The sequence below is a fragment of the Sinohyriopsis cumingii genome, unplaced genomic scaffold (genome assembly GCF_028554795.1).
Source record: "Sinohyriopsis cumingii isolate HCF-2022 unplaced genomic scaffold, ASM2855479v2 utg000646l, whole genome shotgun sequence".
NCBI lineage: Eukaryota > Metazoa > Mollusca > Bivalvia > Unionida > Unionidae > Sinohyriopsis > Sinohyriopsis cumingii.
The window spans coordinates 1,830,519-1,849,089 of record NW_028315921.1 but is presented as its reverse complement, the minus strand read 5'-3'; the positions used below and the strand labels follow the sequence as shown (position 1 = coordinate 1,849,089).

The window sequence follows — 18,571 nt, the reverse complement described above, 5'->3', positions numbered from 1 at the left end:
ACAAACGAAAGGTGTTTTAATGTTATGTAATTTAGGCTGTACAAACGAAAGGTGTTTTAATGTTATGTAATTTAGGCTGTACAAACGAAAGGTGTTTTAATGTTATGTAATTTAGGCTGTACAAACGAAAGGTGTTTTAATGTTATGTAATTTAGGCTGTACAAACGAAAGGTGTTTTAATGTTATGTAATTTAGGCTGTACAAACGAAAGGTGTTTTAATGTTATGTAATTTAGGCTGTACAAACGAAAGGTGTTTTAATGTTATGTAATTTAGGCTGTACAAACGAAAGGTGTTTTAATGTTATGTAATTTAGGCTGTACAAACGAAAGGTGTTTTAATGTTATGTAATTTAGGCTGTACAAACGAAAGGTGTTTTAATGTTATGTAATTTAGGCTGTACAAACGAAAGGTGTTTTAATGTTATGTAATTCAGTCTGTACAAACGAAAGGTGTTTTAATGTTATGTAATTTAGGCTGTACAAACGCTTCCTCAATGAGAATAGATGGATGGATTGTTTGCTTCTTCTCGCTGCCTTCCTGTTTTTCCTTTGGGACTTTTAGATTCATTTAAATATGCACTTGCAATTATGGCAGTATTACCAAATTCTCCTTTAATGCCCTAACAGTGCTAAGGCATTAAAATTCGTAAATAAGAGGGTGAAAATAAAACTGAACTTCTGAGAGTATTTTATTATCAGATCACTTCTTCAATAGTTTAAGAGTTTAATACATATATGTGTTCAATCAAAGCTTCGCGTTTAACATGTTACACAGTTTCCTTTGAACCGGTGTTCTATTTCATTCTAATAAGAACAACACTCCGCCTTGTATTAATTACATAAAATTAAGTTGCAAAAATGAAGGAGGAGAAAATATGGTTAAAAATTTGTATGCCTATTAAAACGTCCCATCAAATTTCTGGAACATTTCCTTCAGTGTTCTCGACTTTTAAAAACATTCACTCTTTACTGTCATACTTATTAATAATGACGCAGTTTACTTGATTTAGGTACGAGCAGGCACACTTGAGTCTTTAGACAAACTTAAACGGATATTTGCCAAGATTTTACCACAGGATTCAAAGCATGGATCAACAAGCGACCTTAAGCACATGCTGCAAATAGCAGCAAGCGGTTTTAAGATAACTTGAATACTCCATAACAATGGTTGTATCCACCAAATAACATCAAAGCTCAGGCATGCGAAGTTGATTCCCCAGTACAGTGCGCATGGCACGGCACAAATGGACGTCAGCGCGCGGTAGCAGCAGAGTTTGGACTCCATGAACACAATATGGCTCGTCTTCCATATGGCGTCAAAACTATGAGAACCGTCTGGTTCGGCGAAAACGTCCTCGAAAGACACCTGTGTTATGCAAGAACAAAAGGAGACAAATAAGCAACACGTAAAATATACTGAAAACAGTACACTTGCAAAAGGTAACGCTTGTTCTAATGATTTTACATTTTGTTAAAGCAATTGAATGGTAAATGCCTATGTGAATCATACAAATTAGGCGATACTTATGATCAAGACCGAATGTGGTGAAATAAGTGCATCAGAATGCCAAAGAGTCAAACCTCAAATATGACGTTTAATTTTGTCATCGTAGGAAATGCACATCGCCATGTGTTTTGGAACAGAGAGAAAATAAATTTCGAATACAATTTGAGACGATCGATGATCAATGAAATATTCGTGATGTATGTGTTGTAGGATGTAACGATGCTCATTATTACATAGGAACTTCATTTAAAACTCATTGAAAAATGTAAGGAAAAATGTCATTAATGAGAAGAACAACCTTAACAATACATCAAGTAAAACCTGTTTCGGTTTCATAAAATTCCTAAAATCTTCCAATTGCAGTTTCTAAATATATTTTTGACCCATGATGTGCAGCAGGATTTAGGAATTCGAAGGTAATAATAATAGCTTGACCTATCCATGAAAGAATTTTGTTTCATATTTTAGAAAACTGATGATTTCCTTGAATTTTAGATTTCATCATCTCTCGTTAGGCGCCAAGAAAGTCTTTTATTATCGCTCTGTCCAGCCTACAGCTTTACTATATTTCTAAAAGCATCTCTTCAAATTGTTATTCCACATGATTTTACTAATGTAGGTAATAAATAAGTAGTCGAATACTTGATTTACTTCTGCAATCATTAAGTTTGATTCATGGTGCGCTATTTACTAGGTATGGTGCTGACATCTAGCACATCGATCATCATTTATCCTTTGGAAGAGTTTATAGACATTAGAGGTCTCATTACCATCTACAGGCATCCTCAGTCAAGTTTATTTTTATAAAATTGAACGCACATTAGGAAATTTATGGAGGATATGTGCTTGACACGAGCGAATAGCCGACATATTTCCTTGAATGGGTGAAAAACTCGGTGTTTTCACGAATTTTCACCCACGATATAACTTCATTTATCACTCAAAGCAAGCACACAATATTATTTTATGCTCAAACGTAGCAAGATGCACTGTGTGTGTAGTCTGTGTAAAAGATCAAAGTATTCTAACTGAATCCCCCGTATCAAACGTATCAAGATGCACTGTGTGTGTAGTCTGTGTAAAAGATCAAAGATTTCTAACTTAATCCCTCCGTATCAACGTATCAAGATGCACTGTGTGTGTAGTCTGTATAAAAGATCAAAGTATTCTAACTGAATCCCCCGTATCAAACGTATCAAGATGCACTGTGTGTGTAGTCTATATAAAAGATCAAAGTATTCTAACTGAATCCCTCCGTATCAACGTAACAAGATACACTGTGTGTGTAGTCTGTATAAAAGATCAAAGTATTCAACTGCGGTATACTGTTTATGTTCTTCAACGTTCGAATTTCACGGTTATTTTGTTATCGACGCTGTAGTGAAATTATTGATCGTGATTCACTCCAGTGAATTATGACAATTAATTCATGGCCTGGCATGAAATAAATGATTATATACCACTTGATACAATCTTTGAATTTTTAGAGGAGTGTGGTTGATATAACGAATGTGATCCTCTGTTTTAAGCTGTTTATATACTGTATCTTCATCTTTAATTTTATATACATTACCTGTATCTATTATTATATATATCTTACCTGTATTTTACATTTTATATAGTTTTACTCCATCTTTCATTTTGTATATATTATACGTTTACACGTATCTGAAAGTGTACGTAGTTTACTAGTATCTTTATTTTATATGCATTGCCATTATATATATATATATATATATATATATATATATATATATATATATATATATATATATATATATATATATATATATATATATATATATATATATTACCTATATCTTTTATTTTATATACCCTACTTGCATATTTAATTTTATATACATTTTAAAGGATGCTAACATCTTTACCCTTTGAGACACTTCATATTTACATTTATTTTCAAGAGTTTATCTTCCTAACGTTTATTTTGCGAAATTCTTGGAATTTACGTTTTCTTTTAATCGACACCTTATATGGTGACTATTTTGCAAACGTTCCATTAAACACTTATGCATACCCACGTACCACTCACACCACTCCACCCTTCTTAAAAAAACCCACCATTAATAATAATAAATCCATTAATAATAATAAATCTCTAGTGACTGGTGGTGGCGACCTTAATATTCCTCGAGGGATTAAGATAACCTCAGCTAGAATGAGCAAACACTATACCAATGCGAGGTCGGTATGGTCTGTTTTCTGGTTCATGGAACGTATTCATGGAAACAACAGTATATTACTTTTCCTTTGCTTCTTTTCATCGGGGTGGAGGGTTCGGGTTACAAACATTTAAATAAACTTGTTTCAGAATTGTGAAAATTCCAGGTGCATGGCGCTGCATATATAGATGCGATGATGTCATATTAAAATCCATGTCATCACAATAGTGCATTTTGATGATTTGAATCAGAGCATCCTCTGCCTTTTCCGTAAAGATTTTAGAAAGAAACCTCAGTTGCAATTCGCCACTATTAAGAATTATAGTATTAACTGTTCACATGACACCATATGTCAGCGGAATGAGACTTATTTAAATCGGAATATTGTTTACCTTTGCTGTCGCGATATATGTGGCGTCATCTGTCTGAAGCGAATCGTTAAACCCATCAAAGTTTTAGGTATTGCTACAAATACATACCATGTGATTTTTAGACTTTAAGGAAATGGCCGAAAGATGTTATGATTGCGGACGTATCGCTATTCACTTGCCATCATATCAGAAGGCTCAAAAGGCATTTCTCTCGTTAATCGTTTAATAATATGTAGTGAAACAAAATATTTCGCTGGTACCCAACCTAAAGTACCAAGCCAATATCACAGTCGAGTAAATAAGTAAAATCTGTGTCTTCCGATTGGTTAGTCACTGAGGTTATTTGCACAACAGTGACGCCATTCCCATTCTGGCTAGTTTGCTTACATCACCCTGAACAACAGTAAGTGATTTGTAGCTTGTCATCGGCGCGATACGTCATAGTGCTGAAAGTACAAATACTTCGTACTGCCATTTAGATGGAGGATGGACGTCTCACACCTGTCTGCGAACATAACATATATGCTAAAACTTGTCTGTTACTCAGCCTTTTTACACTCCGTCGTAGGGGACTGAACAACTCGGGGTACCAGACCAAAAAACAAACCGATGAAATGGAGGAATAGAAGAAAGAAAAAAAATTCTCAAAGGAATCCTGCATTAATATATAGTAAAAAATAAAATACTTGCAAACAACCCATGACTTTTCGTAAGGATACATCTCACTGATCGGATCTACAAAGATTTGTATTTTAAACATAGCGTGTGAATTGTGTGCAAATAGTTTAATGGTGTAATATATGACCAGTCCAAAGACAATATAAACGTGTAAGAGACAACAAAAAAAAAAGACACAAAAATCTATATAAATATCGTGATTTGGGACCTATTTCGTCTTAAATTACATTTATGACAACAATCATTCACAGGATAAAATGTATCCAAATAATATTAATACTGAAAAATGTATAGAGATGCATATTAAAAAAGACATGTTGAAAAGAATACATGCTTATAAATTACATCGGTATAGTGACATAATGTCTAATTGATTAACGTTGTGAGAGAACATTTGCAGTCACTGGTCTCCCTGAGAAACGCAAAAACGAAATACTGTAAGTCGACCACCACCGGCGAGGCGTAGAATTATCTCCATTTACATATCGAGACGTAAATGAAAAGAGTACGAAAAGTCTCCGATAGCAATCTATGCCAAAATAGAATTAAAAATGAGTTTGGGGAAACATGCTAAGTTATTCTTTTGTTGTTATTTCTACTATTCTCAAGAGACCGTAATTAATCTGGTTTGCAAATGGTACGCGTTTTTTTCTATTTGCTCTATACACGCGATCTTTTATTTTCATTTTCAAGGGCCCGTTGTACTTTTCTTCTTTATTCCTCACAGCGAGTGAGTGAAATCACTCTGTCATCTGTCTTTGCATTCCATTTACACAATAATGTGACAGTGCAAATATATTTTATTCAGTAACGTAATATGTAGACACAATAGTTTTCCTTTAATCCCCCCCAAAAAAAACAACCTCCCAAACAACCAACACAAAACATTTTCACATGTTTTATCTTTATTTTGCACAAGTCATGCGGACATAAGAAAATTTATTTATTACAGCAGCGTGCTAAAATTAAAGATTTCATTTACCTGACTGCCAGTATGTGTTCTCATCCCCAGTCCACCTACCCCCCTCTCTCTCTCCAACGTGTTCATCAACACTTAGATTTTCTGAGCAATTCGTAACGACTCGTATGTCTGTTCCCTTCGTTGTTTCTTTCTTTGCTTTACGTTCACGAAACTTTATAATTTTAATACTTTTTTTTCAGTCATTTGGATAGATTATTTTTATTTTGCAAGATTGTTTTTTGACAAACACAGGATATATCAATTTAATATATATTAAATGAAGGAACTAAACAAAAGATAACTCTAAACACAATTTTGTTAGATATAGTTCATACATATTTGTGATTGTGTAAATATTTCAAAGGATGTATATTTTCAGAAATGGATACGTTGTCTAGACAACGCCTTTTATGTTCTTTGCCAGATTATTCCACATACCTCCATATCTGTGATGGAATTAAAGACACTACTAATGCATTATTCACGATTTCATCACGTGGTACAAAACAGCGATATGTTAACGTGTAGCGAAGCTAAATACGAGTTAAAAATAGTTTTTGTACCAGAAGATGAACTATATCCGGTATTTACGTAGGAAAGGAATTGTGTTTATTATATAACAAAGTTGCTAGAGAATTTAATCTTGGAATATTAAACTCACTCATCTTTGCTCAACTCACATCTCTCTCTCTCTCTCTCTCTCTCTCTCTCTCTCTCTCTCTCTCTCTCTCACACACACACACACACACACACAGATCTTCGAAAATTCACTTCTCTTTTATATCAGTGATTTAAGAGAGCGGTAAGATTGGTTTGGCCTAATCTGTCGCAGTCAATTACATTTTTTATCCGTTTGTAAACTATTTGATCATATCTGACCTAAGAGCAAGTCAGATTCAGTTATGCACCACAGTGGGTTTATCATTCTTGTCAAGGAAGTAAGGGGAAATAACTTCTTAGAGATGCGAACGGTGTCGAGCCAAATTTCTTAGTAAACATTAATTTCCATGCTGAAATGTGGCTGTTGTTGTTTTGGGGTTAATGTCATTTTTCAGCACACCATAGGCTATAAATGGCAACCAGTATATTTGGTAGAGGAAAAACCCGGGGAAAACCCAAGAAAAAAAAAACCGACCTATGGGAAGATGCTGGCAAGCTTTCGCTTTCTCACATACAAATGTCAACCGAGTGCTCGCAGGCCCGGCCCTATGGCAAGGCGAACGATACAAACACCTTGGACCCTGCGCTTTCAGGAAATAAACTCCGCTGTGCAATGTTTGTTTGCTTGGGGGCCCCACTCATCGCTTGCTGCCTTGGGCCACGCACATCCTAGGGCCGGGCCTGAGTGCTCGGACAGAGGTGAGAAGTCAGTGATCGGTAAAGGCAGGAACCGTTAACTACCCGGCCCCTATCTGAAACGTAATTCAGTTTGTATCGATTTTTGTATAGCTCATAAAGTGTTCCTTTTGCTTGCTGCAGGTATATCTTGTACTGGCACACACAACCATGCGTCACATGGCATGATGGAAAATCTTATATTTTCACATATAGAAATAGAAGGATATATTTTTTCACGTATAAATATAGGTATGAAAAGTGAAAATTATTTCGTCAGTACGTTTCCATATTTCACATTAACAAATATTACAACATGTCTTTATTGTAATTTGAGCTAAGCAAAATTCTTAGTAATCATGTGTTAACTGTGTTTGCGAAACGTAAAATTCATCAGAGAAATTGCGTTGTCAAATCTTCAGTTTCGTAGGTGTGCAGTTGTTGAATCTGTCAAGCTCTTTAGCTTCAGAGGTAAGTAAATATCGCATGCTGTCCGCGACATTCCATAATGCGTTAAGGAAAGTGATAGATTTTGAAGAAAGTAAACAAAAACCGGAACTTATGTAGTTTGACTCAAAGGAAATCATAGTGATCCTTTCAACATGTATTACGCTTTGTCGGACAAAAAACTGGCATGATGTGCCAATAACAGACTAATAAAATTATAGGCGATGAAAATAACACTCACTGGCGTTAGAGATGACACGTTATCAACTCATTTTGAAAATGGACTTTTTTCGACATAATGACAGGCATGATGATGGTTAACCATTTACATCTGAGTTTTTTTCTTGCATGCGACGGAAACGGTTGCGGACGTTCCAATCGGCTATGCAATGCTCGACAAATCAATGTTATCTGACGTCATCATTCATGAAGCATGATGTCATTTTTACATTAGGCAGCAGAATGCGAATAAACTACAACTATTCCGTTTTATGCGGCCGCCAATCTGGGAGCACTAACTCAGTTGTTTTAGTACCGTTTAATCAGATTATCACGCGGCGAGGTAAGATCTCCACCATACGATGGTCAGTTAAACTGCTTCACTGGTCGATGTTAACGATAAACAGACGCCGATGCAGGAGCGTGTCCCAATAAGCCAGTGAAACTGTCAATGCTTATGTAAATAAAAACGTGATGTCACAGCAAAAAGGTTGGAGAAACAGCTAGAAAGCCATACTGGGTATTATGCGCATTGACTTATCTTAAATATAAATTCTTGTCTTAAAAGTTGATACTAGTTTGGTTTAAACAGAGTCTATCCAATCCTGATTATTCAAAGAAAGCCTCATTTGCAAGGTAGCTGTGTGTGTGTGTGTGTGTGTGTGTGTGTGTGTGTGTTACTATGTCTTCGATCCAAGCAACTTTGTTGCTAAAGAAACTCCCGTTTGATTCGAAACCCCAACAACCTGACTTTGTTTTGGATCCCCTGGCGACAATCAGGTTATAAAGTACAAATCAATGAATGAAATGAAGTTTTGTGCACTTTATATATCCTTGATGACGTCTGTTTTTAAATTCGGTGGTAATGTGAGTACAAAAAATACGGGATGGGTTGAGAAAATAATGTAAGAGAATCCTGGATTGATAATAGAACTAAACTAAAGCATGACATCCAAGCTAACCTACCATCTTCATTTTGTTATAATTTCATGGTATTTGTTTTTGTAATTTTGTCGTTGTATGTTTAATATGTTATGTAATATTGTAAAGGACTTAGATCTTCTAATGATTAAACGCTCTACTAAGTTCACATTACTTTTATTATTTTTTTTTAATTGTTATTATTATTATTATTGTTATTGTTTCACAACCAGTTTAGTACTTGGCCAGAAAGTCACAGCGTTCGATAATTTTCGTCTCGAAGTTTCTTGATGACAGTTAAAGAGCAGAGCATTGAATAATCAGGATTGGATAGACTCTGTTTAAACCAAACTAGTATCAACTTTTAAGACAAGAATTTATATTTAAGATAAGTCAATGCGCATAATACCCAGTATAGCTTTTACTATAGCCAAGCATGAAAAATTGTTTTGATTTAGCTTCGAATGTCCTTGAAGTAGAAATGAAATTTCACAAATTTAATGGATGAATATTACATAGAGAAACGTATTATTAAATAAAACGTTAAAAATAAATGAGTTCACTTTGCCTTTGATATTCATACACTAGACGGATTCCTACGGGTTTATTGTACATGCATAGACCATATTCTCTTACCTTTACAAAATCATTCAGGTGACCTGGGTCACGAACAGTTAAAGGGATATCAGCTTCAGACTTGAGGAATAAATGACCAATCTTTTTCATAGCTTTATCCTTTCCCGTGGATCGGGGTTGCTCCTGATTGGTTCTCCCGTCATTTGTTAAATCATCATCAAAGGATACCTCCAGATGAGCTGATTCACCCTGAATGTTTCTCCCTTTGTGTGACATTTCTACAGATTAAAGAACTTTAAACAATCTATCAACTGTTCATATTTGTCAATACTATATCCTATCCTTTGTTAATATGGAAGTGTAATAATCCTTTAGATTCGAACTCTGGCCAGCTAGGATGCATGGGGGTTGAAGGAGGGATGGCCAACAGTTTCGCTTGCCGAGCTGTGAGTCCTTGAAAACTTCAAAACCTTCCAACTTGAATTGTCCTAGGTTGTTATAGCACTGATGACGTCAGAAACTCTCAGCTTTCGTCAAAAGTGACGTCATGATCAAAGTTCGGCGTGCATATATTGGCTAAGAAAGATTCTGAACATAAAGAGTGAAAATTTTAGAGTAAATATAATCTTTCGTATCCTTTGTAGAAATGGAAAGTTAAATTAATCATTGTACTATTCAAGGGCCAGCTCATGTTTAACCGCCTGCAACAATGAGCCACTGGCTGCATTAATGTGTGAAAGGTACGCCGTTGTGTGATCCTGTATTACGTTAATATTATGTGGTAGGACACGTTACGTTCGAGATACTTACAAATCAAAAGAAACTACAGTGAGCCATACTAAACTTCTCTCTCTTCTGGAGCCCCAAGGTTAGGAGAAGACAGAGTTAGTGCGTCTGGAAATATCCACGCGATAGGCACCAGCTGACACCCTAACAAGCAATAAATGCAGACAGACAACAGCCTCTCTGCATATCTGCGAGATAGGGAATTCACAGGCGACTTGCATACAGTACAAATCTAGTGTTAAATAACTTTCTGATTAACTAATTCAGCCTCTTCTTAGAGTTAGATTTTACTCTGTTGTGATATTTAGGATTAAAAATAGCTTAATAGAAGGTAGCGTTAAGTTTAGGTGTATATCATTAATACCAAAATTACAGATCAACGGAAATTTTATCACCTTTCAATGAATCATATTGCATCGTTGTTTCTGGATTTATTTTTCATACATAGATAGTGAACGTGGATAGAGCATGATTTTCGATGCAGTTATCATTATTATCCTAAATTAAGATCACAGCGAACTATATTCTACGTTTGACTAATTTGGTATATAAGTTCATCTTTATTCTTCCGGACCTACTAATTATAAAGTAGTAAAACTATGTAGCAAAATTTTTCTGTGAGCACTGTATGTTCATCTGACATCTCGAATTCTCAAATGACCGTAAACTATATTTTGCACGTTACGTATGTTGGAAGATTTCGTTTTATATTGTTGAAGGGGAAGGGGGGGGGGGGCAATCGTATCACATCAAGTTTTGCTTACAGTCGTTCACTTTTGAAACGTATATAGATCAAAAGAATTACTACACGAAAACATTATATGCAGTAAAGAGCGTTGCGATTCGTATTTCTAGTTTTTCTTAAGTTTATTATGGAAGACCTAAACAGATGCAATTTTTTTTATAGAACTTCGTTGTCTTTTTAAGCGTAATCAAATGGCTTCATTTAAACGTTCTGTTTACCTTGGTGTCTTGCAGTTTTGAAACAATTGGGGTGGATAGATGATGTATTTGATACGGTGTTGGGGTTTTTGCACACAAACAGAAATAATGAAGCAAGTGACGGGGTGGGGTTAACTCTGTGTCCACTATTTATCCTAGAACTAAATACATCACTGATTTTGCCAAAGTATATATTTTCAACAATCCAAAAATAGACGTAACAGCTCTCAATAAACTATCGAGCACTGCCCCCATTGTACATATGCAACAACATCAACTGCAGTATTGGCGATTAGCATGCCTAGTATAGAACAACTTAGAAATGGAGTGATTTTTTGTGTCGATCGTGTAATGGACTCACATTGCAGATTCATGTATACCTCATGAAAGATTAATCTCCATCAGAGTGCATCCCCTACCAACGTCAACTGACATCGGAACAAATTCTTCTGGTACGTATCGACTTCCACCTGTGAGACAGAAATATTAATACGTAAACTGCATGAGAATCTGTATGCTGATGAACTATATGACAGAATGTAGCTTACATGACGCAGTTTGACCATATGTTTTATGGAGTTTAGATCTGTTACATTTATTTTATACACATTATAGAAAATTTTATAACTTTTACCTTAGATATTTTAAGCTTGGTATACTTCTTGTTGGAAGTGTTTATCTTTCTTAAAAAAATTTGCACGTCTTCATTTTTACATTTTTCGAACTTTACCTATTAGTTGGCACCGCAGTCTGTTCTGTGCTGATGTGCCGTATAACCCTACTACATTTATACAGACCATGTCCAGGCTCAAAGTTCATTCGGATCCTTTGTGTTGCCGTATGGGTCAATTTGGTGCTTGCTGACTGTATATTATTTTAGATGGACATAACAGATAAACCACAGATTTAAGATATTAGATTGACCAAAGATTGGACGTAACAGATTAACCACATATTTGGATTGGTTTGGTGGGTTTAACGTCATTTTTCAACACATGATAGGCTATACTTGGCGACCAGTATATCTGGTCGCGGAAGAGGCCATGGATATCGGAGAAGAACCACCAATCCACGTGAAGCTAATGGCAAGCTTTCTCACATAATCACTTTAGCCGAGCCTGTGACTCGAACCCACAGGGACAGAACTGTGATGTCGGTGATCGGTAAAGGCGAGCACCTTAGACCGCTCTGCAACATGGGACTCAATTACATATTTGACATAACATATAAACCACGTATTTGATATAGGAGATTAACAACAGATCTGATATAACATTAAACACCGATGGGACATAACACATTAATCACAGATTTGACACAAATTCAACCGTTATACAAACGTTTGACATTCTTATTCTTTCCCTTTGATATAAAGTGTGACAACTCAGTTTATTTTTTGTAATTTGGAGAAGTCAGAAAACTTAACTTTATATGTGATAGTAATGTAATTGAGGTTGTTAACGGATGTCAGGTGGTGGGGTATTGGTTATCTAGATGGTCGACCTCGGTGTTATGGTCCGAATCAAATGAAAATTAAAAAATTAAATCAATGGATGTGATAAATAAATGTCTGAAAAGAGATATAAAAAGAACACAATTCCCGGTATATAAAATATAACAATTTAATCAATTAGATAAGCAAAATGATATTGTACAAGGCACTTACAAGATACGCTTTTGTTAGAAAAAATAAATAATTGCCTAAAGTTATTAGCAGTTCCGTTGTACAGATATGACAAATTTCATCAAAGAATCGAGTGAGAGTTTTCCAATTGTCCAGCATGACACATCATAACCCGATGACTTGGATGCGGTCTCTCCAGATTCAACACCGCTAGTAGGTTGGTTTTCACTAATTCATTCTGGCTTCTTATGTTACTTACGGGGGTCTCATATGCAATATGGATCCCTTCTACTTGTCCGTTGCGTTAAGTGGACATTTTTTCCTTTAAAAATATTGTAAATTTACGATTACTTGTTCGAAACTTGTGAGCAAATATTCTACTCTACCTATACCATGTTGCGCAACTTCACCTAGAATTGATATTTTAAAAAATCAATGTGCACTTTTTCGATAATATTCAGGTCTTCACAACCCTAATCTCGCAATAGGCAGTATGTTTTCATTAAAATTTCAGTTATAATTGCACATACAGTATGTTCGACACCAGTGTGATGAAATGTGCAAACGCCCAACCGAGGAGTTTGGTGACTTTATACAATCGCGCAAGATCACGGAGCTCCCATCATTACCTTTAAAAAGAAAGTGGATATACAGAATTGACAAGCCAAAGTGGACTTTTATATACCATAGGCAAGCAAGCATGATTACTTCGTTGGCGCAACATCTTTGCATATAGTGTACAGTAATTCTTTTGAAAAGTCTGGGGTCAGCTATTCCCGCACGTCAGGTAAAGGCACAAGTTATGTATTTATTTGGTGCTGTTATATCCGTTGTGTAAAGATAAATGCAACATTCAAAGTACATTATAAACAATCAGATTGTCATTTTTTTCTATTGCCAAAGTACTTGCATCCAATTCTGTAGCTAATAAGCTTGATTAAATATATATTATTGATGTAATAACCAACGCCTAGCTTTCGTATACTGACCAAAATATAAATTTGAATTGAACATAACATAATCAAACTTAATTAAACTGAGCTTCTGCGAATATGAATGTTACATACGTTGAATTAAATAGGAATTCAAGTTATATAGCAAATTTAGATTCCAACACCCAACACTCTCCCCCCCCCCCAGGCATTTGTTAACATATTGTAAGGATCTCTGGACCTTGAAATGCTTTGCACAATTCATGTTATACATAACGAAACTTTATCAACGTGATAGTTTGAGTTGCGATCTCAAACTATCAAACAAAACTTGTCCCACTGCCCCACATGAGAAGGTAAAACTTTCTATCATTTTTATATAGGTGTAATAGTTTGCCCATTTGAGGAAACCTATCCCACATGAGTACATCCAAGACTCACGGTACTAATTCAACTCCCATAGTAAGCATTTGGAAACACCATCATTTTCAAAAATCAATAACTTCAAATGTCTGGGTGCTGATGATCAGACCTATGTTCTAAATTCACAATTACCCTTGGTGCAAGCAGGGCCGGCGTTACCATATATGCAAACTAGGCAGCCGCCGTGGGCGCTGATTTCAGGGGGCGCTTTTCTCCAAATCAACAACAGTTTTGAAAAACAAATAAATTTCAGTTTTATTGAGGGTCGTTTTTTTTTATTCTGGTTTATTTCATACAAGGACAAATAATCGGGTAGATTCACTCTGACCGAAAGACCAAATTGATCGGAACAAGCAAAATTAGTGAGTGAAAATCGCGCGTATGTTTTTATAGGCCACGAGTTTTTCTGTGGAATTAGCGTATACGAAACCTTCAGTGTGCTGCGGGGGGGGGGGGGGGGGGGGCAGAATCTAACCTTGCCTAGGGCGCCAGATAGTCTGCCGCCGGCCCTGGGTGCAAGTTTCTCTGTGGAGAACACCATATGAACCGTGGCATTTTTTTCATCTACATGTGCATGAAACATGTTATCGATTCTGCACCACATGAATCAGGTGTTGCTTTCATTAATGAGTGCTCCTAAGTCAAGTCGGTTAAAAAAAAAATTGCATCAGTAGAATTTTGTCTGTATTTTATAAATTACAAATGGATAAGTTCTCAAAAGATATTTTTACTAAAATTTAATTTTCATTATTAACCAATTATTGACCACCAAATCCGTATATACTCTATTATTTGTTCACCCAGTTCTAGACTGGTTCACAGTTCTTCCATATAATTAGTACAGTGTGTCATCCACTGACAATGTGTGCGTGTGTGTGACTGATTTTTTAACGTAGCTTTAACAATTTTTCAGTCATATCGCTACGATGTCTGCAGTGTGGTAGTTTATAGTCACATTATCCTGATACCAGGCCGACCAGTCCTAACACTAACCTCTTAATGCTGAGCGCCAAGCGAGGCAGCTGTTAGTTCCATTTTTGTAAGTCTTTGGTATGACTCGGCCGGGGTTCGAACCCACGAACTCCCGCCTCCTAGGCGGACGCTCTAACCACTAGGCCACCGGAGCGGTCTCCACTGACAATACAGATATCATTGTGAATATTACGTCATCAGTATTTAAAATGTTTTGAGCAATTATTTTGTTTTAATATACGGAAATTATTGTTTTCACTAATTTCTTCTTTTTCTTCTTCTTCTTCTTGTTCTTCTTCTTCTTCTTCTTCTTCTTCTTCTTCTTATTATTATTATTATTATTATTATTATTATTATCATTATTATTGTTGTTGCTGTTGTTGTTGTTGCTGCTGTTACCTGAACTTTGTATGCTCTATCCAGTGATGGAAAATTCACAAAACATCTGTTTTTCTTTAGCTACATTCAGTATAATATTAAAAGAAAACAAGACTTATTTACCTCAGGCCATGGCTATGTTCGAATTAGTCTGATACACGCTTTGAACTCAGAGATTGCTTTTAACTGGTCGGCACACTAGATTCGAGGTTCTAAAAATAGAAGAAATTTTAAAATGCTTCGTGGTCTGTAGGCTGGATATCGTGACCCACATGTGCTATCTGAAGTTAAAATGGCATTCACTGAATGTGACCAAATTATATAATTACTTAGGTGTGTTCCTGCCTTGCAAATATAGGTTACCATGTGTCTTAATCTACTAATATATAGTCATTTGCTTTTCTTTCCAGAGAATCATATATTCTATTCAAAGTGGCAAATATACATTTTAGTATCCTATACCTTATTTTCCCATTCTTCAAAATTTTTGGTATTTACAGATATAGGGGTTGTTACGGGATAGCGGTGATAGTGGTTATAGCTATATATAACGGATGATCGACAACTGTTATTGCCTGGATCTAGTGAGTAATAAAAATATAAACTGAATGGATTGAATAAATGGACAGAGATATATAATAGAACAACACGAGCCCCATATATAAAATATAACAATTTAATCAATTAGATAAACAAAATAATATTGTACAAGACACTTAAAGGATACACTTCTTCTAGTTATTTACAAATGCAACTATCAATTCAATATACACAGATATGACACATTTCATCATAAAATCGAGTGAGCGTTCGAACTTAATTGTCCGGTATGACTGCATAACTGATGACTTGATTGCGGGTCACTGCAGATTCAACACCAGTGGTAGGTTGGGGTCGCCTATTCTTCATGGCTTCTCAAATGAAGCTGCCTACAATGACCCATCTCTTGCGTCCAGCCTCTTACGGGTCTTCAGCTGTAATGTAGATCTATTTCCTCTACATCGTCGTATATATCTCCTTACTAAAATAGATAAATATTCAACATAATATCTTGTTAGGTCCTTACTACTTGGATATAACATCATATCCTCTCTCGTTACATCAGGTATCGTCAAATTGTAATTCAAATAGTCACTAACTGCTAATATGGTTCCAGGTCATAATCTTTGCATACCATGGAGTATTCTGTATACATATCACTTCATTACATAGTATAGGATCTTAATGTATTCCCTTAATGCATGCAGCTACCATCTATCGAACATACTATGTAACATCACCAATCGATCTATAACACAGTCTGACCTCACTTTATTAATAATTAAGCCCCCGCCGTGTGAACTATTAATCACTATCTTGACTAATGTCGGACACATGCACATAAACGGTCGGCTATAAAAAGTCCTCGTTGTCACTCCAATGGTAATTAACGAAATTCACTTATTGTCTTAACTACATTATTTCCTAACTAACAGTGGCTCAGTCTCCTACAGACATAAGAATATCAATTCCTAGCAGACATGATTCATATGACATGTAAAAGAATAAATTCAAGCACAATTGTCTCAAGACTCCTATCAACAAAATAATGTATGAAATTCTTAGAATACACGAGTCATATAACATACAAGGCAAATGAATTTAAAAAATTATATTCAGACTCCTATCAAAGAACAATTGTATGAAACTAAGATAACTGAATTCAAACAATTATATTCAGGCTCATATATCAAAGAAACATTTATGAAACTAGGATACAGTACATTCTTCTATTTTACCCCTTTTCAGAATCGTCTTTCATGACTTCTAATACACGCCCTGCTGACCTTTTTACGCGAAATGTACTGTCTACTGCTTCCCCGGAGTCACGATATCAAATAGACAAAGTAACTGTGCGGCTTAAGACATTTATAAAACATGAAACTCCGCATGGAAACACATCCCTAATTGTTAACTTAGTCAATCAGGAATTCAGATTTAGTTAAACGCCAAAATTAACACGCGAAAAACATGAAACAAACACATTGCTGAACAGACTGTGAAACGCCACAGATTCGATTATTTTTTACAAACATTTTCTCAGTGGTCTGCCTTCTCGAGCAAAGCTTCACAGTCTTCGGGGGTTTTAGAGGTTGTTTTCAAGGACCCTGGACATGCGCACGTAGTATGTGAAATGGGTCTGTAAAGAAAGAAAGAAAGAAAAAAGAAATAAGAAAATCATGCTTATATCCTTAGATCAGTATTACAAAAATATATTATGTGCAACATATGATTGAGACACAAATAACTTTTCTTCTCAGTAGAGCGTAGAAAGTAATAAAAACATTATAATTCGGTATTATCATAGCGGTGGATATTGTGATATCCTCCTCATCGCTTAGTTGAACTCCCTCTCCACAACTCGTTTCATACGTTACCCATGATATAATCCAGTAGTCAACCTGTTACGGGGTTAATTAAAAAAAGAAAAAAGATAACGATCTATACAAGGGCTATCATTTATTGGGGTGGGGGGATGGCAAATATCAAATATACACATATTGCATTTACAGCGACATGTTCGTTGTTTCCTTTTTTTGTTTAAAAATATATTTCCCCAAATTTTACACACATAGTATAAGGACAGACAATGGAACAAATTGGGGTTTACGATCCCTTGATCAAGATCAAGATCGAGGGGTGGGGGTGGTAGTGGGAATTTGCCATGGAAGGAGCTCTAGTTTATCCTGTGTATGTTTTGAATTACAAAAGTAGAACGAGTGGCTAAGATGCTCGACTCTTGAGCTTGACGGACCCAAACAAATTAAACCTCAAGTAGATTATACGCACCATGTCACCTTTTTTGTCGTGTGTTATCATGAGAATCTGATCCAGCTGGACAAAAGAAAATGGGAAAGTAGAATTAGTGATCAGTAATAGAAAATTTGGAATCATTAGAAATATATTTAAACTTTCAATGATATGATCTGTGCGTGAAATCTGAGTAACGACTGTACCATGAAGCTAGGAGAGAAAGCATCTTATCTTTCTGTTATAAGCACAAATTTATTCATTTATTTCAATTTATAATAGATTAGCTCAAATTTACAACTTATACAGGTTCAAGACGTGTTTCGACGTTTATACACAGAACATGTAAACTGCTGAACTCGACCAACCGATGGCATTTGGTCTCTAGTGTGAAGACCAACCTTGTTCAATATTTTTTTTAAAACACTCTTCGATTCATACATGGAACTCGATAATAATTAATAATCATTCAATCACATGCACTTTTCTTTCTGTCAGTAAAAAGGAAGAAAATTAAGTTGATCG

At 35.5% G+C, this 18,571-nt stretch overlaps 1 protein-coding gene and 1 long non-coding RNA gene across 2 annotated transcripts; both read right to left on the bottom strand.

Annotated features, from left to right (window-relative positions):
* Positions 1 to 684: 684 nt before the first annotated feature.
* LOC149773549 (caveolin-3-like) lies at positions 685 to 10,044 on the bottom strand. The gene is made up of 2 exons (XM_089946388.1): positions 9,260 to 10,044; positions 685 to 1,367 (listed from the first exon to the last, which is right to left on the bottom strand). Exons 1-2 carry the CDS (start codon positions 9,473 to 9,475, stop codon positions 1,008 to 1,010), a joined length of 576 nt encoding a protein of 191 aa, XP_089802514.1. The 5' UTR covers positions 9,476 to 10,044; the 3' UTR covers positions 685 to 1,007.
* Positions 10,045 to 15,918: 5,874 nt separating this feature from the next.
* On the bottom strand, positions 15,919 to 17,629 carry LOC149773548 (uncharacterized). The gene is made up of 2 exons (XR_016417370.1): positions 17,330 to 17,629; positions 15,919 to 16,277 (listed from the first exon to the last, which is right to left on the bottom strand). It is a non-coding gene; the product is annotated as an uncharacterized LOC149773548 (long non-coding RNA).
* Between the last annotated feature and the right edge of the window lie 942 nt (positions 17,630 to 18,571).